Source organism: Dermacentor albipictus, chromosome 9 (assembly GCF_038994185.2).
Source record: "Dermacentor albipictus isolate Rhodes 1998 colony chromosome 9, USDA_Dalb.pri_finalv2, whole genome shotgun sequence".
Classification (NCBI taxonomy): Eukaryota; Metazoa; Arthropoda; class Arachnida; order Ixodida; family Ixodidae; genus Dermacentor; species Dermacentor albipictus.
In genome coordinates, this window is record NC_091829.1 from 103,680,616 (window position 1) to 103,703,630 (window position 23,015).

A 23,015-nucleotide genomic window follows, 5' to 3' on the forward strand; every position below is an offset into this window, starting at 1 on the left:
GCGCTGACTGCAAGATCTGCATCGAATGGCCATACCTGCTATGTACCGTACTATCACCGGGACCACGCCTTAGGGACTGACAAGTCACCTGTCACCCGTCGAAATTACACACTGGCGAACTCGCAAGCATTGCTGTTTTAAACGTGGCTTAGGAGGGTACGTTGCATGACAGGGCTACAATGCAGTCTGGCTCATGTGGAAGCACTGCACGAAATTTCAATAGAATAAGCGCCAAAAGTGATGGCACACAAGAAGAAATACAGACAGGACAAGGCGCTACTTGCAACTCACAAGTTCAAGGCGCTACTAGCAACTAAGTTGCAAGTAGCGCCTTGTCCTGTCTGTATTTGTTCTTGTGTTCCGACACTTTTGGCGCTTATTCTATTGAAAGCTATGCACTAACTAGCCCCACAACGTGTCTTATTACTGCACGAAACATCAGTTTTCCTGCGGAAACAATAGATGTTTTCATATGGAAGAAGAACATTTTTATATGGAAAGAAGACAGCAAGAGCCCATCTGCCGCAAGTACCAGCTGCCAGAGAACGTTCATTTCAGGCGATCTGTCCAAAAGGTTCGGCCTAGATTCCCTCGAGACAGAAGACCTTTTTGTGCAGACGTTTGGGGCTTCTAAGTTTTCCCGCCATTACAGCTGTCGAAGCGTCAGGCCCAAATTACATAGTCGTTTCAACCCCCCCGACATCGCGGTAGGCTCGTTGGAAGTACATGAAGTCTTCACCGTTAACACTCCAGCCATTGGTTATGATTTCTCGGCGCAGTTGGATGAACACAAATGCTTACCGCTGAGGAGCATAACTAGGAAGGAGCATCGACTAGATTGCTGGACAAGACGTGTACAAACAGAGGGAAAGTTGCACATCCGTACTACCGACGCTCTCCTCGAGGCGCATTCTGCGTTGCGTCATTTTTTCCCCTCCGCGACTGATTTCATCATTTGAACTTCACCTGTCCTGCGATGCAAGCTCACTGACAAACGGTGGAGCCATCTACATGCGTTACCAGATCAAAGAAGGAAAGTTTAACGTTCAACCGCTCATAACAAAGTGCATATTGGGTGAGGGAAGAAACGCGAGTTAATGACATCTTAGTTGAAATCAACAAAAAGCAATGGGCATGGGCAGCAGATGTAGTGAGGAGAGAAGATAACCGATGGCCATTAAGGGTTGCGGACTGGATTCCAAGGGAAGTGAAGCGTGGCAGGGGTTGACAGAAAGTTAGGTGGGCAGATGGGATTAAGAAATTTGCAAGGGCAACATGGCCCCATTTAGCACATAACCAAGGTACTTGGAAAAGTATGGGAGATGGCTTTGCCCTGCAGTGGGCGTAACCAGAATGATGGTGATGATAGGGATGGTTGTGATGATGATGATGATGATGAAGCAATTGCAGGGTCGCACTGCTGAAAAGTACCTCGTTGTCATACGTTGAGCTTCTTGTTTACTTGCTAGCTGTCATGCTGTGGAGCTTTATTGAGGAATTCCAGAAGCATCGAAATGTTTGGATTTCGTGGAGGGACTCATCAGTAGCCTGACATTGAATTGCAGCCAACGCTAATCAATGGGAGACTTTAGAGAAACCGTATTCTCGAAATACAACGCCCAACGTCGGGGTATCCTTGAAGGCGCTGCGCAGGCCACGACAATCCAGTAGATACGATGACGCGTGGAGCTACCGCCTGGTCATTTCTTCTCGACACTGTGGTGGATCAGTTCTTCATTGTTGCGGCAGCCTAATTCGCAATGGCCTGGGAAAATACGTTCTGCTCCTTTACCAGATGCCCTTTCTAGCGAAACCAATGAAGCGAGATTAGCTTGCCTCGCGGCAGTAATAGCACCTCCTCCGCTCCTACACGAGCCAGTGCTTGAGGCTGCAAGCTTTGAATGCATCCCCCGTTTACTCCGAATAACGGAATGGATCTTGAAGATTCTTCGGAACGCTTCACCCCAAAAGCCACTGAAGGCACTGGAGTTGCATCAGGTGGATATCTATGTATCGAGGCTTCCCCAGTATTAAGCATTCGCGAGCGAAGCCCTGGCCCTAGAGTAGCGCCCGATCTTGCTTCCGGGGATCACTGACTCATCGAACTCTTGGTTGATGCAGCACACCTACGACTATGACATGGTGGAGTTCAACTCACTCTATGGATCTTCAGAACCACCTTTGGATCTTCAAGGGGCGTAAGAGGAAAGAATCAGGGAAGAAACAATGGTTTCACGTAGTGGAAATTTAGTTCTGTGTGCCACTCTACTGCTGTACTCAAAGACCGTCGACTTCTTAGGTTTACATCGTTGCCTTTTTGTGTGCTGGGACAAGGGCAGTACACCTGCAGTGGGCCACATATATTACAGTGCAAGAATTTTTCCTGACCTCCAGGGGACTTGCAGCGGGACGTATAATTGCTGCCATCGTGCACTCCAGCAGCGCGAAAGCATTCTGTTGCAGCACCAAGCAGCTGTGCATAGTGTTCGAAGAGAAAGTCCAGGAATAGGCCAGCTCTAGCTGAATCCAATGCCGCTCCAGTGAAGAATGTATGCAGCTGTTGGGAGTCCTTGGGGGGCGTGTAATCAAGACAATTAACGACGCACTAAATCACTGCCTGGTGCGGGGCACCACCAGTTATAACGAGCTACTCGCCGTGCTTGCCGAAGTTGAAACGGCAGTTCATTATCGTCTGCTCGTTTAACTGTCGTTCACTCAAATTTAATTCAGAAATCACTGAAGGCGTCCAGAATGAATATATCTCTTCGCCACGCACGGTTATTGTCCTTCTGGATACGGACACAGATATTCTAGGCGTCTAGGCGCACCGAGGGCCACTAGCTTCGTGTGCGCTACAGCACGCAAACGCTTGCGCGCAATCCGCCTTCACGAGATAGGACGTCACTGTAATTTTTAGCCTTCCGACGCACGCCATCATGATTTTAGACCACCCACTACAATCTAAGTAGCGAGAAGCGGGCCAATCACAGACGTCCGCACCGCCCTCCTCATGAAGGGGATCTATCTTCATTGAGCTAACTCGGCACCACCGCAAACCTTTTTACTTCAGCGTGCTGCTTGCCTGCTGTCAGCAAAATGGATTTCTTTAAAATAATGTCAAGCAAGGCAATGCTGTCCGCTTTGAAACCAAACAAAGGTGACCTCCTATAAAGAAGGACAGCGTATCATTGGTTTGCTGAAACAACGCTGCAGGTCCCCGACAGACGCTAGCCTCGGCGGTTACGTAACTTTGCGTCAGTAGATTGCAACGAAATACATGGAATAGTTTTACGTTATGGGGCCCCCATTATTAGCTATTTCAGAGTTCATTACCTGGGTTCTGTAGAAGTGTGGACAATGATGCTTTAGGTTTAACTTCTTACAGCCGTCTCCTCACAATGGTGAGGAGGCGTCCCTAACTATTTCTCTGCCACAGATTGTTTTGCCCACCAAGCTTGTATTTTCTGTGCATTATGTCTTGCACCTCAATTTCTTAAGTGTCTCTGTTTTAATATATCCGTGTGGCAGCACTCGGATCTTAGCGTTGTTCATGTGCTCGTTAATTAAATGATTGATTGAATGATAGATTCATTCGTATTAACTTGGTCGGTAGCTTAAACATCTGCTTTTCTTTTTTTCTACTACATGACTCGGGCGTTACTAGTGACCTGTATGTAATTCCTCTGTCATCTACCACGCAACTGCTTGCTATGTCTGCCAATTTTTTTATGTATCCTTACAGTTCGTCCTTTACTGTCTCCTACTATATGTTAGGTACCTTGGCACCACATTGCCAGCATAACAAAACAGCGGCTGTAATGCGGGCATAATCTGTCGCATCCTTTTGTAGTGGTGTATAGTTCCGGGCATAGCTGGCTCATTATTGGCTGCACTAAAAGGTTTCATTTTTGCTCGCTACAGATACGGTAGAGCAATGCGTGGCAAGGCATCGCCTCTGTGCATACTCGTCGTATACCGAGAATTGCTGTGGAAGTCACCACCGGTAAGCGTAATGGGCACCCTAACCGCGCTCAACTATAGCAACATGGCAGCGCCCTTACAGCGCCGACTACCCGCCTCGATCTGACTTCACGATTGTTACTGGCTCTACGCCCTGGCAGCAAGAAACAAGTGGCAATATTCGTCGCTTTAGCTAAGTCTCATCTTAAGCTGAGGTCAAAGTGCTATGTATGTGTTGCCGTAATAATTGAGATGGGGTTTCTATTTTCACGCTGATGAGACTGACAAGTGTTCTCTGCAAGATAATCGTGCATGTAATCTACTCACATATCATGAACTTTCTAGACGCTAACAACCTCTTTCATCCTTCACAGCACGGGTTCCGCAGGGGCCGTTCTTGCGAGACCCAGCCAGCACTATTTCTTCATGACGTGCATGCTAAACTTGACCGTAACATACAAACAGGTGCCATATTTTTTGGTTACTCCAAAGCATTTGACAAAATAGCTCATCAGCGCCTATTACTAAAACTTTTTAGTTTGAATTTGCATCCTCATGTCCTAAAATGGCTTCAGCAATTTTTAACTAACCGCTCACAGTGTGCCTCATTTTATAACCACGATTCAAACATTGCCGTCGTTACACGAGGTGTACCACAGGGGTCCGTCCTTGGCCCCCTTCTTCTCCTAATTTACATTAACGACCTACCCTTGCATGTGTCTTGCTGTATCCGCATGTTTGCCGATGACTGCGTTATTTACCGCGCACTAAATACCATCACTGTCCAAACAACTCTTCAATCCGACCTTCACCGGGTACAAGAATGCTGTGATGTTTGGCTGATGACACTCAACTCTAATAAATATAAACTTGTCTCATTTACACGTCGTCATCACCGTCTTCGCATTTCTTATCGGATTGGAGACGTCACCGAGGAATCAGTTGAATCCTAGAAATATCTAGGTATCACCTTGACTAATGATCTAACCTGGAATGCGCATGTTACCAATGTTATTTCATCAGCTAACAAAATATTGGGATTTCTATTACGTCACCTTCGCCTCGCTCCATAGCATGTAAAACTGTCAGCCTTTAGATCATTGGTAAGAACAAAACTCGAATACGCATCCGCCATCTCGGATCCGCATCAAGCATGTCTCGCCAATGCTCTGGGGGCAGTTGAAAATCGCGCCACCAGGTATATTCATTGCACATAGGATTACAACGTCAGCATATCACCTTTAAAAAAGAATATTTCTTATCGCTTCTATCCCTTCGTCGCTGCATTGCCACCTTTTCCTTTTTCCACAGGTTCTACTATTTGACGCTTAATAGACCACCATACATTGTTCCCCCAACGCGCCGGTCACGACACATTGGTCATCCCCAGCAGGTAGCACAACCACATTCGCACACAAATACATTTTCAGGCTCATTTTCCTACCGAGCATCTAAAGACTGGAATGGCCTTCCTCATCAAATCGATGCCATCGCCTGCTCTTCAGAATTTGCTCAAGATGTAACAACTTTTTTTATTTACAGAATTGAATCCATTATAACACTTGTGTGTATATGTTGTATCCCCACTCCTTATGTAATGCGCCTACTATGGGGTCCTTAAGGAAATAAGATTAAATGAACTGAGAGACGGCGCCGAGCCGTAAAACTGGTTTGAGTTCTAGTTAGCAGATGGCGCGACACCATTAACAGCACTGATGCGTTGACGATGTAGAACGCTATAAAGGCCTAATTGTTCGCTGCATCATTAATATACTACCCCGCTCTAGCATAGTACGTGATGAGGGTAGCAAGCAAACTCCAAGTAGACGCCAAGCAGATGCTGCGCCGCAGGTGGTGGTGGTGGTGGTCAAAAACGTTTATTGCTCTCAGACGAGAAGCACATGGAGGTACGCATATGGGCCGGCCCTTAAAGGCCCGGCCCTTAAAATACTGGCTGGAATCCCTTGTACGGGACCCCAGTGGCATCGGCCGCTGCCCGGGCGTGCTCGACCAAGGCCCTTTGGGCCTGCAGGTCATAGCAGTCGAGCAGGGTCACCTCCCAGTCCTCCCGAGTGGGATTAGGGTGAGGGGCAATAGCTGGGTTAGATGGGCAGGCCCACACCATGTGGTAGATGTCCGAAGACTTCTCCGCACAGTGCGGACAACTGCCTGTGAAAGAACGATCAAAATATTGAGTGCTACCGGGCACAGCAGAGTGTTTGTATAGAGACGGAGTAGAAGCCGCTCCTCCGTCTTAGATAGCCCTTTACTCGGGCGAGGGTAAAGGCTATGGCCAGATTGATAATGCAAGACAATGTCTTTAAATGAATACGCGGGATTGAATTCAAGATCCTGATCTAGGGGGTCGAGAAAGGAAGGCCGGAGAGAGAGCACGCGGGTGGCGGCATCGGCTGCTTCATTCCCCTCGAGACCCATAGGAGCAGGAGCCCATACTATGTTCCGGTGAGTGGAGACCCCGGTGTAGGTGCAACTTTGAGGTAGTAGGAAGGCTAAGTATGGAGCCCAGCCTTGCTCGACGTTCCGACGGGCCCCTCGCGAGTCGGATATATTTGTTTTGGAACCAGAGTGGGTAGCAGCCAGTGCAATGCCGACCTCCTCCGCATGAGTTATGTCGCGGGCGCGCAATGTAAGCCCGTTAAGTGTTTTAGACTGGTGGACGACTGCGGCCGTGTACCATCCCCCACACGGCATGGGGGATGGGGGATGGACGCCTCCGGCCCCCACGCCCTGTGGGGGCCGGAGGCGTCCATGTAGTATGCGCTCGGTTTCGACCCATAATGGCGGCCCAGGGCTTCCACCCGCGCCAGGCTCCGACCATTGTGGTCATCACGTGTCATGTTAGGAAGAGGGTGTACGTGGAGGGCGCATCTCTACTCGAAAGGGAGTCGTACTCGCTCTTCCATAAGCGTGGTGTGTTGGATGTGTCGTCGGGCAAGGAGGCGGTGACCCGACAGTGTCTTAGAGAGGCGTGTGTATTTGTTAGTTAAGTGAGCCGCTCGGAGCTCCCGGAACGTGTTCACCATGCCTAGACCCAGGAGACGCTGGTTGGAGGCGCTCACGGGGAGTTCGAGGGCTCTCTTAATAATTTTGCGGAGGATGACTTCGAGTGCATCCTCGTCTTGTTTCCGAAGGTGGAGGTAAGGAGTCGAATATAAGATTCGACTGGTCAGGAATGCATGCGCCAGCCGCAAGGCGTTTTTGCACCGCAACCCCTGCGTTTGTTGGAAACCCGACGGACCATGCGGCCCACCTGGTCCCGCACCTTACGGAGCTGGGCCAGGGTAGTGTTTCACCGTCTAGGTTGATCAATGAAAAGCCCCAGTAACCGGACTTCTGTGTTCAGGAATTGGTCCTGTCTCGAGAAAGAGCTCAATTTTGGCTGTACACTGTGGTGAGGGGCGTATGTGTACAAATTCAGACTTTTGCGGGGAGCGTTGCAGGCCACAGTGGCGTGTATAACGGTCCACTATGGCCGCCGCTTGTTGTAGGTTGGCCTCAATGTCTCCGAGTGAGCCCTGCGTGGCCCACAGGGTGTTGTCGTCGGCATACAGCGCATGCTCCACACCAGCGACAGCACCCAATTGGGCTGGCAGGTGCATCATAGCCAGATTGAATAGGAGAGGTACAGCACTGACCCTGCGGTGTTCCTCTGGTTCCATGTCGGAAGGGACCGTGCTCAGTGCCCTGGATTTTAATGTAGGAGTCACGATCTGTCAAAAATTGCCGAATGTATCTGAAGGCATTGCGTCCGCAGCCGGTTTCTGAAAGATGAGAGAGTATTACCTCGTTGTAATGTTGTCGAAGACCCCCTTCAAGTCTAAGGCGAGTATGACCTTATCGTTGTGGGGGCATTCGACCGGGTCAAGGATGTCCCGATTGAGTTGTAGCAGAACATCCTGTGCGGACCTGTGTGGGTGAAATCTGAACATGGAGTCTGCGAAGATGTGTTGATTTTCCATGAACTCGGACAACCTTTCACGCAACATCATCTCCATTAGTTTGCCCACACATGAGGTGAGAGAGATGAGGCGAAGGTTGGCCGTGTTGATGGCCTTGCCAGCTTTGGAAGTGAAAGTGACCAGAGCAGTTTTCCAATCGTTGGGGAGTGGCGCGTCCCCAAGCCAGATTGAATTGATTAATCCAATAAGGACTGGTAGGCCAGGTCGGGCAAGTTAGCGAGTAATATGTAATTTTGTCCCTACCCGGGGCGGTGCCATGTTTCATTTTCGCCAGGGCTACCCGCAAATCGTAGAGCTGGAACGGCTGATCCAGCTCAGCGTTCTCCGAACCTGCATAAGACTACGCCAATCTGCAGGGATCCTGGGTAGTGCACAAGTACTGGTCCCGTAACTTGTGCGCTAGCTGAGTTGTGTTGCCATGAAAACTGTGTATTGCACGTTGTAGATGTCGACCCAACGACCCACCCCTTATCGACCCAACGCGTGTCTGCGTTGGGTCGATAAGGGCGCGGAAGAAGCGCCAGGTATTCCTGCTGGACATCTGCCGCGCCGCCGTGTCGCCACGATCCACCTAGTTGGCGTCTGCGAGCTGGGCCGCATACTCAGCCGCACCGCTGGATGAGCTCGGCAATTCGAGCCTTAAGTTTGCGGTTATGCTTTTGTCGGCGCCACTGGCGGACGAGGCAATGCCACCCTTCCCAGAGGTGGAGGAGGTGGTTATCCACGTCCGATACCGCCTCGGAAAGCTGAATTTCGGTTTCGGTGGAGCGAAGGCTAGAAACCCATTGTTGGGATCATGACTGGTAGCCTTGACCGAGCATAGATGTCACTGTGCTGTAATTTTGCCTAAACTTGGACCAATCTGCGAGTCTGGCCTGTGTTGTGGTTTTGCTAATGGCTTGGTCCGAATTGTAGTGTTTAAGATGTAGTGGTCGCTACCGAGGGTTTCTTCTGTGTTGACCTGGTTTCCTCTGGGTTTCGTCTGGTTTCCCCTGTGAAATAGTTATAGATCTCTAGAGACTAATAATGTCATAAATCGTTCATGTTTTCTGATGTAGAAGCAGGTGACCTAATTTTATTGCGGATTCAATGATGCGTGCTTAATATCTTCAACATATGACGCACCACTTTTTGGCTGCGGATTTGAACAGTGACAGGAGTAGGTCTAGCTTTGATAGCGTCGCCTGTTATGCATGGAATGGAGTATATAGTCTTTCAACAACTCTTGATTATTTGAAGTGTGTACATTTTCGTGTAAAGTTCTGTCTTGCTTGAATTACTGTTAGAGGGATATGTTCGAAGCAATGAAGTCAAGGGTTCCACGAAAACGTCTCGTCGATTAAGAGGAAGACTCATATGGGAAACAACAAAAATAATTTTTTTCGTGCTGAACCAGCTTTCCATTATTTTTGTAAGCGCTGCAGACTTCACTGACGAACGCGTACCTCCTATGCCTTGGTAGGCCTGGCAGACAAATCGCTTTCTTTCATTCAGCGTTACAACGTGATGTATCACAAGACTGGACATACTTGACATTATGGACGCGTGTCACAGCGCCACAGCACGATGAGATACGCACACAGAATTTCGAAGACTGCCACGTCCCTATAAGAACTTTTCTAATAATCAGAAATAAGAAAGTGCGTGCTCATATTTTATAAGTAAATTGTTGCTATGTGGCGCGCCTAATGCGCCAAGCACTAGGAGCGAGGGAAATTCCCAAAGTGTTTTTTGTCTTTTGTGTTTAAAGGGAAACTGAAATGGTTTTTAATTTCCATGAATTGCCGGGATTGGGAAGAACAGACCTAATAATTTACGGTTCTGAAAGTTTTTTCTACATTTAGGTAATAAAAGGGGAGGAAATCGCTTTCTAAATCCCTCCGCGGACACACCCCCGTCGCTTCCCGTAGCACCGGGTGAGGAGGCAGCCGGAAGAGACAACCGGTGACAGTGTCGTCATTCCCGGGGATGACCCCTGGCTTGGAGATTGCTCAAATCCCTCACCGGCAGGAGAGGAAGCCTACAACCTGTCCTCGCTGCGGCCATCACGCTGGCTATCAGCGAAGAGGCCCTTGCGGAGCTCATCGCCCACCAGTTCGCGCTGGCTGTACAAAGAACTGCAGCCATCCTGCCGGTAGGACAACCTTCCGTCAGCCTGCCTAGCTGCCTGCACAACCACCACCCGGGTTGGGCATCGAGCCAGATTACGGCTATCTGCCAGGAGCCGCTGACGCTGCACGACCGCCATGTGGCCCTGAAAAGGGGGAAATGCCGCAGCGCACCAGGAGCCGAGGGAGTGATGACCCAAATGCTCCGACACCTGGCCGCCAGCGAGCAGCAGCGCCTGCTCGACTGCTACAACGACATCTGGCGGTCAGGCCAGGTGCCGGAGACATGGCGCACAGTCATCGTGGCCCCCATCCTGAAAGCCGGAAAGCCGGCTGGAAACGTGAGCTCCTATCAGCCTGTCTCCCTCACCTCCACCACTTGCAAGATGATGGAGGCAATTGCTGTGGTCTGACTGGACTGGGTGGCCCGTGCCTATGGCTTTTTGGCCAATGAGCAGTGGGGTTCCGGCGGCAACGATGCACCGCGAACTCTATTGCGGATGTGGTCTCCACACTGGAAGGGGCCAAGGCCTGCGGTGACACCCTGCTCCTGGTGCTTGTCGACATCATGGGGACCTTCGACGGCCTGCCCCATCCAGTCGTTCAGCAGGCTTTGGACCTACTTGGCATCAACGGGAACTTGCGGCGGTTCATCTCGTCGTGCCTACAGGAACGCACCTTCAGGGTACGAGTGGGCCAATCGAGGAGCTCCCCTCGGCCGGTGGCAGTGGGCGTCCCAGAAGGGTTGGTGGTGAGCCCATTCCTGTTCAACCTGGCCCTGGCCTGGCTTCCTGCTGCCCTGCTGATCGGACTAATAGCGGCGCGGAAAAAGCCACATCCTCCTCGGTGAGTGGTAAGGCGCCATTGACCGTCGGTGACAACGAGCAGAGGGGCACGGAAGACGCCTCGTCCTCGGCCAGTCCTGAGGCGGCGGCATCGACCCACCAGCCGAAACGTCGAATTTCTGACGACGAGAAAGGTGCTCTACAGCTCAAGTACGATAGGCAACATCACTTAAGGCACGGGCAAGCCCCCAGATCCTCGAACAAAATGTCGTCGTCTTTTCGCAGGCCGAATATGCCTTACTGAACGTCTGCAGGGTCGTTCGGACAGCCTACTTTGCTGCTAGAAGTTTGAAACGTGTTTACCACCAGCGGCAGAAAGAAGGGAGTGCGCGGCTGCAGCTGACATTTTTTAATCTACCGGACATAGCGCTACGGAAGGGAAAAAACCTTACAGCACAGCAGCAATTCGTAGAGCGAATGCATGTTACTCGAACCCGGACTAAGATACTCAGCCCCTCATTCAAGACAGCTGCATGTTCCTGACAAGGCTGACAAGGTGGTATGTTCTTACCACCGCAAACTGCGGATGTCGCCGCCTCATTGATCATTACGAAACATTCCAAGCACGGAGAGTCCAGTAGGTAAGAAGTGGTCATTTGATCTGTTTCGCGGCCTAGCTAGCAACAGGCTGACCACGCACCAGGTGGCGTAGCAATGTCTGCATGCTCCCCACGTCAAAGGTGGTCCTCTTGCCAAACATCCACGGGATCGTGATCATCGCTGCCATTCGCAAACAATCCCTGTGAAAACCTCCATCTACGCAGAAGACATCCCCCTGTGGGTGCGAAGTCCCCCACACAGCTACCGCAGCGCGGGCTCGGCTCTGCTAAGAGCACTCGACACCACCGCTGCTTACCTGAGCAGCATTGGCCTTGCCATCTCCGCAAGGAAGACAGAGGCCAAGCTGCTCCACTCCAGAGCAGCTGCCCGCCACACAGCTGTCCGGTTGCACCTGGGAGGCGTTCATTCACCCTGAAGCACGGCAGTGACGTACCTGGGGCTGCACCTTGATCACCAGCTGTCCTGGTTGCCTGCTGTCAAGACCCTGCATGTCCAGGTCCTCCGGGACCACAAGGCAGTCTCCCAGCTTCTTGCCCGACGACAGGGCTGTACCACTGGGTGGGCTCTGCGGCAGTACGATGCAGCAGCCACCTCACGCCTGCGGTACGCCCTTTTACTCGTCGCACTACCACCTGCCCGTCTCATGAATCTGGACCTGCAGCATCGGGCCGCAATTAGGCTCTGCCTGAGTCCTCCCGCCGCTCCCAAGTCACTGCCACCTTGACCGAGGCAGGAGCATTGCCCCTGCTACTCCTCCTCCTGAAACAAGGGCTACGCCATGTTGACCGCCTCTACCATGGCCCAGACGGCAGTGCCCTGCTGTCCCGACTGCGCTCGCGGCCCCATTCACAAATGGGCAGAATCTGTGGGCTGTACAAGGAGCAGATTAGGAGGCCTCCAGCGAACAATACAAAGCTGCCTCCTCCCCAGAGACCACCCATACCTCTCACCAGAGAGCTGCCCGGCGCTTTCAAACGGCGCTCCCCGACTTGTGCCCTTCAGCAGACGGCTGCCTCCCTCCTGCACGAGGACAACGGAGAACACCAGCAGACCTACGTTGACGGCTCGGTGATGCCGGACTCAGGCTCGTCGACTGCGGCCTGCGTGGTGTCCGTCTTGAGGAAGGGCAAGCAGTGTCGCCTCCCCGACCATGCGCCGTCAACAGTGGCAGAGGTAGCTGGCCTCCTCCTGGCTGTGGACTTACTCACGGAGGAGCCGCCAGCGACCCCAGTTACCATCTGCTGCGACTCCAAGGTGGCACTTCTCAGCCTGCAGGGGCCAGAAAGTGCCAGCCTTGGGGTCGCCCTGCTCTCGACAAGGCTGATGGCGCACCAGGAAGCGGGCTGCTCAGTGTCCCTGCACTGTCACCCAGCCCACGTAGGGACATCGGGCAACGAGGAAGCTGGTTCATTGGCAAAGCGTGCCCACCACTGCGTGGTCCCGCCGAGCCTGGCAGTAACAGTCAATGATTTCACAAGCCAGAGGCTTCGACGCCATCTGCTGACCTGCCGTCCGGACAAGCGGATGTCCTTGGGCCGCCCCCCGCGACCACTTCCACAGCGCGGCCTCGCACGCAGGCACACCTCCTTCCTTCTGCGATTGAGGATTGGCTGCTGTTGGACGGGTGCTCGCCGCCATCGCCATGGCCTCATCGCCTCTTCAGCCTGCGCCTCCTGTGGGGAGCGTGAGACCGTGGAACACAACCTGCTGGCCTGTCCTGCTTACCTGCAGCAGCGTGGCGGCCTCCTGCAGGAGATCGGACGCGTGGGGCTTCGTTCTGCATGGCAAGAAGACATCTTGCTTGGTCGCAACGAGCTACCTGCCCTCCTAAGTGTTGTCGAGTACCTCGAATCATCGGGGCTCTCGGTGAGACTCTAGGATTTTCTGCAAAGACGGATACCCTCAGAGCTATCCAAACCACTCCAGGCTACTCGACCTGCCCCAACCAACTGGCTCCTGTTGCATCACCACCCTCTCGCCTTTCACCAGATTACCATTCCTGCCGGACACACTAGGCCCTACCTGCAGGACTGCTCAGCCGCTGCCATGGCGAAACTTCAACCCTCTACTCTCCTATCTTTGCTCACACTATCCCCCCACCTCTGTTGACGCTGAGCCGTGGTCCCGTAAGGGCTGCAGAAAATATCGTCAACCTTTCCTTTTACCTTCAAGAACCACTTCTCTCTTCCCGGGAACCGTGCTGGCGGGCCGGAGTGATGGCATGTTTCTTTCCGTCCTGCGCTTTACTAAACGACGCTACGAGAGATCTGCTGCCGCTCACGTTAGTTTTATTTGGCGATTTTCGTAAACTGTTCTTCCTTTCTGTGCTTGGTGAGTGCCCAGAGCCAAGGGCGCCCAACATTCCCTCGTTCTGTGCAGCATTCGGCTGCGCGAACACAGGCGGGCGAGACGATGTCGTGTTTCACATGTTCCCGAAAGACAAGGAGCTTGCAGCTCAGTGGGTCCGTGCGGTGAGGAGAGATCATTTCGTGCCGACGAAATGAACTGTGCTGTGCTAGGACCATTTGCGCGACAGTGATTATCATCGGAGCTTGACAACGATGCGTGCAATCGGTATTCCAGTTTAATCGGCGCGACTGAAGCCTGGGCGTTCTTCCGTCTATATTCTCCGACAAAAGAAACACCTCGTCACCTCCAAGAGTGGCCTACGCCAAGAGGAGAAAGCGCGAGGTAAGCGTTTTAATGTGCGCACGGGCAATCTTTTACCATGTGATCACCTGAGTGTCGAACAAACGGCATTATAGCGGCTTATGACGAAGCGAGGTGGAGGTACAGCCAGAAATATGCACATGCGTGCAAAGTACTTGCCGTTTTCATAAGGTTTTGGCACTCTACTTTGTCACGAAACACTGTGCTACAGCCGTTTGTTCGGCGCTATTTTGATACGGTGAAATAACTGGCCGGGGGTACGCTTGCGCATGCAGTGACATTTGTTATTCGTCCTACGCGGACGCGGAAACCACGCGGAGCCCACAGGTTTAGCTGTTCAGCATTCGTGTTCAAATCGCACGACATGAGGCTTTACGGTAATATTTTCATGCTCGCGCTAGAGTAGTTGAACTCGTTGTGTAAAAACTTCGTTCCGTTGATTTCGCACGCACAGCTTGCTACCAGAAGCGAAATGCCGCAAAAACGAGCGTCGGCACAGCCGCGCCCGTGGCAAGGCGAACGGGCTCAAAAAATGAAGTAACGATGTGAGGTAGTAAACTTGTCAGCGTTCGACGCGGTCTAGCCCAAAACAGGCACCGCTGCTGGACAAAAAGTTTCTTGCCCTTGTACCTAGAGAACTGGCTATGCATCACGCATGACCAAATTATTATTTGAAAGCAATTAAATTGCATTACTCATTACTGTCGTATTACGTTCATTGATTTGAATTAAATTATGAATTACCGCTTCAAAAAAGTAATGGCATTACTTTGCGATTGCTTCTAGAAAGTTTTCATGCATACAAGAAGCAAAAATAAAGTCTAAAGGGACGCCATCCTTTCTTCAAGGTAACATACACTTGCCAACATTTCATGCCCTCCCCCCTCCATGTATCTCCACGACACCTTACCACACTGCCAACCTTCTGGCGCCGTACACAGCTTACCGGTGCATATTTACCGCAATTAATGAATTACTTTAGCCATGAAATTACAGACAAAATATTTCACAATGCTAAATTACTAGACAACTAATCCATCACATAAATTACTGAAAAAGTATTTCAATTATTGTAAGTAATGTAACTGCTTTAATGTATGCTGATATGCTGAACTTATTGACATCCATGTTTTGCACTCTTTCAGTTACTAGCAGAGCTCCTTGAGAACCAAGCCCCTGAAGAACCTGTTCCACTACCATCACCAGTCAAAGATATTGAAGCAGCCAGTGTGACACAGGCAGATAATGTTGAAGAGTTTGAAGCAGCAATTGTGGCCCAGGCAGCTGATGTTGAACAGAATTGCCCCGAAAGTTCCGACAAGAGCCTTCAAGTTCTGATATAACCAGTAACTTCTTGCACGGCCGTCACAAGCAGACAAAAAAAGTGCAACTTCATTTCACGTGGGACGCAGACAAAGCCTTGGGGTGTTTCAGTCGGTAAGATTATCTGACATGGGTCTTATTCTTTCTGCACATTGAAGCGATTCATGTTTTCATGAAGATAATTTTATGAATAGGAATGTGCAGCACAGTTTTTCAGTAATAGCCTGAGTTGCAAATTTGAAATGATTGGGTTCCTGGAAATTCTGTACACCTTATAAGAATAATGGTGGGGTAATAATGGGCTATGAAATATTACCATAAACCTTTCAAGAATTGTTTTTTTTTCCTTTCAGGTGCCCCGGTTGGCAACCTCACGGTAGATGTTGCTACTCAGGTGATGAGTGTGGCAGAGTCATGTTATGAGAGAGACAGCCTAAGTGACAGTGAACCTGCTTCTGATTACGACGACGATTACAGTCCTGACAAGGACCTTTGCCACGAGTATGTTATGCTATTCTTACTGTTGCATAGCCTTTGAGATGTCTGCACTTTCTGCAGCCTGTGGTTCATGACTAGTTGTGTAAATTACATGCAACGCTCCTACAAGTTTTCAAATCATTTAAATATTTCCATTCAGTGAAAATCTCTTATTTCTCTCAGGCCCGATACCTGTGCTGACTCTTCGGAAGAGGGAGTCATTTTAGTTGAAGAAAGGCACATGACAGAATTGTTTCAAGTGTGCCACGCATGCCTTGCGAATTGCACATACAGTTTTCGCTGTGAAGGGACACGTACAGAGGTTTGTGCTCAGTGCCCACTAGGACACCAGCTATGCTGGAGGAACCAAGACGTTGTAAACCAGCAGCCAGTGCTAATCCTGAAGCTTTCTGCTGTCTTTTTGTTTTCGGGAAATAACCCTGCTGAAACTTTGAGGATGCTGGCTTCTATAGGTGTTGAAGTTGTCACGGACAGGACCTCCTTCAACATCCAGCGTATTCACCTTTGGCTTGCAGTTAACAAAGTAGGGAAGCATTTTTGAAAAATGATGCCTATTTTATTATTTGCAGTGCATTTTCTCACTACTTTGAAATATACTTGCTGATGGTTTGGAGGGAGCAACAAGAGAAGCTATCAAAATTGCCAGTGTCCAAGAAGTGGAGCTTGCAGGCGATGGGCGAGCTGACTCGCCTGGCTTCAGTGCCAAATTTGGCACATACTCTTTGACGGATGTTGCAAACAACAAAGTGCTACACGTAGAGCTTGTTGAGGCTTCTTGTAACTTTTCTCTAGCGTTTTGTAACGACTTCACAAGGCCTAAATAGCACTGAATGTTGTGCCGCTGCAGTGGTTCCTGCTGCTTGAGTTTATTTTGTGTACAAACATGCTCTCTAAGAGTGTTAAAATATTCTCTCTTGTAATTACAATCAAATGAGTTAGGCGGCAGCCGCCACATGGAACTGGAGGGCCTTAAGCATAGCCTTCAGTTCTTAGAAAACTATAGGATCACTGTGAAGACTCTTGTGACTGACAAGCATGCTCAGATCAAGGCCTATATGCGAAGAGAAAAAACCAGAAATCAGGCATGTGTTTGATATCTGGCATTTCGCAAAAGGTATCTTGGAGCAACACATTTATATGCTGGGTTGAAAATATTGGCGCTAGCTATAGGTATTGTTATAAAATATGGACACTGCATGTCGGACTTTGCATTATGCATCCGAGGTGTCTCCAAAGAAGTGACTGCCATTACAAAGCGACATGACTGCAAAGAACTGCAGGCATCGCTGAAGTCAATTCAAAATCATTTGTATTGGGCAGTCGCAACCAGCCATTCTAACAGTGAGCAAACTGTTCCGCAGTGGTTGTCACTACTAAATCATAATAAGTATGTGCACATTCATAGAAGTGCAGAATTCCCAGCGTGTGTACATGAGGATACTGAACGGCGGCAGTGGCTCAGTGAGAGTAAGTACTGTCAGTGAAACTGTAGGGAAAGAATACGTTACTATAAACCATTGCAATGCTTTGCAGGTGCATATTGTGTCTGAGCGTGTAAAGGAGGTTTAGGGTACCTCAGTCATTGTATAATGTAATAGCAGTCTGCAAAAAAATCTTGGGTCTGTCCAATTTTGTTCTTTGCTATTGTTAGCTCATTATGTGCAGGCGTTCTTTGCTCAGCTCACTATTTGTGGTCTACTATTTGTGGCTCAGCTGAAATGACAGCTGATTCATAAGTTGTCGTAGCAGCTAGCACAGCATTCTTTGCACAAATGTGATCTTTTGCATGTAGACGTTATTATACTATCTAGGCTCATGCCACTTGAGTGCGACATAGACATTTCTTGACAGTGAGGTTTCACTAAGACTGCCGAACTTCCATGGTTCAACTTAGGACTAGTTTGTCCTCTGTCTAAATGAGAAAGTGTCTGTGCCATATTTTTCAGATTCTAAGGCATTTGAAAAGCTCCAAGCAATTGCGGCTTCAAAGCTGCTCTTATTGGACATGCCCAAGCTATCAACATCCCATCAGACCAACGGTCGTGAAAGTTTTCATGGACTTTTGATACACTTTGCTCCAAAGTATTGCCAGTACTCATACCTTGGAATGAAGGCAAGGTAAGCCTCATAATTTTCAGCCTGCATTTACTTTCTTATGCAACCTGCCAAGATGGAAGTGAGCATCGTACTTTTGCACATGCTCACTTGCTGAAGTTTGATGGGCATTGTCAAGGCAGGAGCATCGCTTATTAAATACCTATATTTGGTACAAGCTCGTATTCACATAGTTTCTCGATCACCAACATTGTTGTGGAAGCAACCAGCTTTAAACTACAAATTTATACTTGGGAGATATTGAGCACACAAGGGTAGGGACATGACAGGCTTGCTATGGCGTACATTTTTCGACTATCTAGTCAATTAAGCTTCAAGTAAAATGATTACATTACTGATTTCCTGTCAACCAGCACCCCAAATGAAAAAAAAAACATTCAGATCTACTCAGGACGTACACACTCATCGTCTCTACATACTGTGCTAGTGACTGAAGCAAATTTGTTATTACATGGGGGGGGGAGCAGTATAGAGCCTGCCAGGTCCTACAATGTGACCCATGCATTGTTCCCAAAACAGGCATTGTAAATGATTACAGCTGTACACGTAATTCACAGATACCTGCTAATTGTATTTGACCGTGGTCCATCATTTTCGAACCCAGCTAGCCGCCTTGCACTACAATGAAAACAGTGAAAGATGCCAAGCATGCAGAGTAGATGGTGAAGCCAGGTTGAATGCAAAATATCCAAAGGCTACAGGGGGCAAGGGAATTGCTTGCCCTTAAAGCAACGGACAGCTCACAGCAGGTGAAAATAATTTTACTTGTGTGTATCAACACCACTACTTCATAGTAACATCAAATGCTTTCCCAGAATATGTGAAGATGCTTTTGGACCTCGTGATGGTGGAGGCAAGGAACTCGTCATCACGGTTCACGAAAACTCGGCTCCCGAAGATCCCGCTACCATTGTGCAGCCAGTTTCCTCAAGTTTCCAAGGAATATGCTGTTAGGCGGTAGAGTACAAGGTTCAGTAAGTAACGTCGAGAGCTCATTCACTGAGAACAGAAAAATCGGCTTTGCGTGTTGGTGCAATTGCCTGATGCATTCTAATAAAATATATTCACAGCCTGCAAATGTCCCTACTAAACTTACTGCCGTGCTTTCAGTAATTACGCAGAAGTACAGTGACTTTGTAGCCATTTCTTTCTGGTTCGATTTATTTACCTGTGCAAAATTCCTCTAATTTGAGACATCTCTTCAGGTACTATCTGTAGTCAGACAGTAAAGACGAAATATCAAGTAACATTAGTGGCTTTGTGGGCACCTACCAAAACTGAATGATGCTTACTGGTATAATGTTTCAGGCTGCAATTTTACATGACAATTTACACTGAGTTTAGCAAATGCTCGATATTGATGTTTGCATAGTAACAATGCTATTCCTCACTTGTATTTAAAAAAAAAATAACTACATAGTGCGTTACTGCCCGCAAAGGTGATCTTTTTACATGGCAGTCATACTGTGGGTGTCGAAGGGAGAAAATTTTCAGGTACTGCTAGTACACATACTCCTACAAAGCACTTAATAATTTTACGCTTCAAGAAATGATTTCATATCTGGTGGATTTCAGTACAGTGAAACAAAGTGTTGTACTCTGATGAATACATTATGGCAATGCAAACAATTTCATGAAGTGCTCCTTGGAAACACGCAAAACAATTGAAATTGAGAAAAACTAACTTGCTGCATTTTATATAGCATTTCATTAATACATTAGCACATCTATGTGCACTCACCTAAATGGAATCCCAGAAATGTTTGAAGCCTGTATATGAGCCTGTTCTGGACGGGTATTTCTTGTGGACAACTTCAAGCACACAGCTTGGCAGGATTGGACGGTTGTTCTTTCCTAAAGTTTTCCCTACTAGCCAGACAAAGTGGCGGTATGCTGCATACTTCAACTGCCTGCAAAAAATTTGCTTTTACACAAATATTTTTCTATTGGCTATATCATTTTCACACCTGTTTGTAAACTTCTTGCCTTGTCCAGCCGGTTTGACTTCTTTCTGGGCAAGTGGCACTTCCAGTACTGCCCTGCTGAGGCGCACAGTCCTGAATAGTATTGAAATTGTTACGCACTGCGTGCGCTGCTGTTTAGTCGTAATCTCTTGCACCTCCTGGCAGCACCAGCCGTTCTCTTCATCTTCCATCAATACGCAGCGCATACAGGTGCGCCTAGTTTAATGAAACCCCAATTACGCCCACAATGACGCACTCGAAAAATGCGAACATTTGCAGCCATGAACGTCTGGTAACATAGCTTTAGCGTAGCCGGATAGCCTTACGACAAATGCTGAAACACGTTGTTGCTAGCGTTGCTATACTCCGTTTCACGTATCAGGAGCAACGCTGTGGAGGCTCGAGATACATCGTGCAGTGGCTGCGTTCGCACTTAGAAAGAGTTCGGTGTTTCTTGACCCAATTTTTTTGAAAATCTTCGTTATATAAACTCAGTTCTGAATGAAAAAAAAGAATTTACCCATAGAAACGATCCGTGTACTTATACGGCTGCCGACACGTTGTTTTAAATCAATTTGCTTTCCGGTATTTTTCAATTACAGCCCGTGGCGGCAGCTTCACGTGCATGCTGGCGCGAGCAAACGCCGCTGGCACGCTGCGAAGCATCAGCGGAAACACGCGGAGTAATAAATTTTGAGGACCGCACTTATTGCGTAGTTTCCAGAGCGTTGCACCTGAGGTATGAAATGGAGTATAGGCTTGCCTAACGACATCCGAAGTACGGTTGCAGTTACCGTAAAGTCACCGTGTGTGCCACACGGCGCTGCCAAAACTGCGTAATATCTGTATGTGAACACTAGCATAGAGCACGCATACCCATTCTTGGTCGAGCCACAATCGCAAAGTTGTCAAACCATAGTATGAGTATTGCACATTTAATCCCCCTGGCCATCTTTGGATGTGTATGATAAGCAACTTCCATGACTGTACCTCGCAGCACTATATGTGCCCACTTTGAAACGCGGCACTTATGCTCGCGATCGTGTATAAACACGCAAAAAAACACAGGACTTTAGACAAGTAGCGGCAAGGTGCTTGACATCGCGGAATTGCACCCGTGTTTACAATCTATTGAATAGTTAGTGCTTTGTCATTCTTTCAGCAGCAAGTTGCTAGTGAAACTTTAGCGCGCTTTTTTCCCATCATTGGAACATGCAGCTACATGAAAAAAAAACATAAGTACCAGCTAAGATTTCAACCACGCGACAAGGTGCACACATCGCTCTCGCTGTTGGCACGCTCAACATGTCGTTTCCGCAGTTTCCGCCATCGTTTTCTGTATTGGCTGTCGGTTCGAACATGTAAGGCGCAACACAAGCCATCCACGACAGCGAGAACGTTCTATAATGCTTACAACTCAGCTGTGAAGCCAGAACAGAACAGCGTGCTGCGCTCTGAAACGGCGGCGCTGACCGGCGATACCCGTGAATGACGTCACAGCGGTCCCGACCAATTACGGGCAACACCGGCGTTTGCGCGATGCCCTGAGGCGCTGGTGCGTGTTTTCTTGCAAAAAACTACCGCTTGCGTTTGTTTCCGTCCTTTTTGAACGAGATATTCGTGTTCAGTGGATTCAATACTTTAGAACCCCGCCGGGAACTAATTTTTGTTTTCGAAAAGTGTTTCAGCTTCCCTTTAAGGCTGAAACCGTAGAACGCGGTGCGGGACTGACCAGCCGCCACCTTTCATTTACTAATTTCTATATATATATACATATATATACATATATATATATATATATATATATATATATATATATATCGAGCACATACCAGGGGCACTTAGTGTCGCAACTTGGCCGGAAACGGCCAGGAACTGGAAACGCAGTGTGGGAGGAAGAACAAACTTGTGGCTTTAAAACAACATACTTCTAGATTGCGAGGGAAGAGGCCTTTTCGCTTCCGAATTCAATTTCCTCCTTCGTTAATATTAAACATTGTGTTCGGTGACACAATATCGGAGAATTATCGATATTAATTGCAGCATCTCTAGTTAAGCAGGCGTGGAAAGCACCTTTAGGAGAAAAAAAAAGTATGTATAGTCTATGAGACTTGGCTTAGAAAAGTATATGCTTTTGCTCAAAAATCTGCATTGTACAAAAAAGAAATAGTTGTCGCCCACGTTCTCCACTAAAATAATAAACTTTTCCTTATATCCAGCTCAACATGACGACTGAAGCGCTGAAGTGTGCAGGACTTCTTAAAATTCCCGAGGAGGGCCTGCACACTACGCCCTACTGTCAAGCAGCCAGAAAGCGTTCGTCTGCGTAAAGAGGAAAAATATATATACTGCACCTTTCACTTTGTCACGGACACCAAGTTGCCGCAGGAGCTTGCACTGCTCGCTGTGGGATATGTCGTTCCACACCTTGACGAGCATGGACAGCAGCGCATAAGGACCAAAGAGAATCGCTACGTAGTCCACGGTGTCTGATGATGTCACCGCCAAAATTATCATTCTCGCTATTACAGTCGCTGCACCTGGAAAGCAAAGAGGCGCCACATGATTGTAAAGTTTGCTTGAGAATGAAATCCCGGAGGATCCACCAAAATATCTAGCGCCAGGGATACTAAGATTAGCTTGTCAGTATCAGTAGTTTGGCATATGCGGCACGATGAGGCAGGCATGGCCTCGGAGGTTACAGCGGGCAATCTCGGAGGCGACGTAGTAGGCGAATTCAGTACTGTGAAACACCGCAAAGTGGGGCAAGTCTCATGACCTGCAACACGTTCGTGCTTTGAAGATTAGGGAAAAAATGTTGTATTTGTCCCGGGGTCCGACGATGATGCTACTTCTCCTCGAAAACGGCGATTTCTTTCTTTATAAGCCGCATCGGTTTCCGTCCTGGTTTGCTGTTGCCTGTCGCGGGTGCGATAATTTCCTGCCATTCGCTGTACGCGTAACATCGCTCGGATCAGCTGGAAGCAAGGC

The 23,015-nt window shown here is 48.7% G+C and overlaps 1 protein-coding gene across 1 annotated transcript in view; it reads right to left on the reverse strand.

The window, feature by feature from the left end:
• Window positions 1–23,015, reverse strand: part of LOC139049599 (phospholipid-transporting ATPase ABCA3-like) — a 344,592-nt gene that overhangs the window by 83,395 nt on the left and 238,182 nt on the right. Inside the window, exon 6 of the mRNA XM_070525181.1 lies at window positions 22,379–22,564. Within this exon, the coding sequence (XP_070381282.1) occupies window positions 22,379–22,564 (186 nt within the window). The remainder of the gene's footprint in view (window positions 1–22,378; window positions 22,565–23,015) is intronic.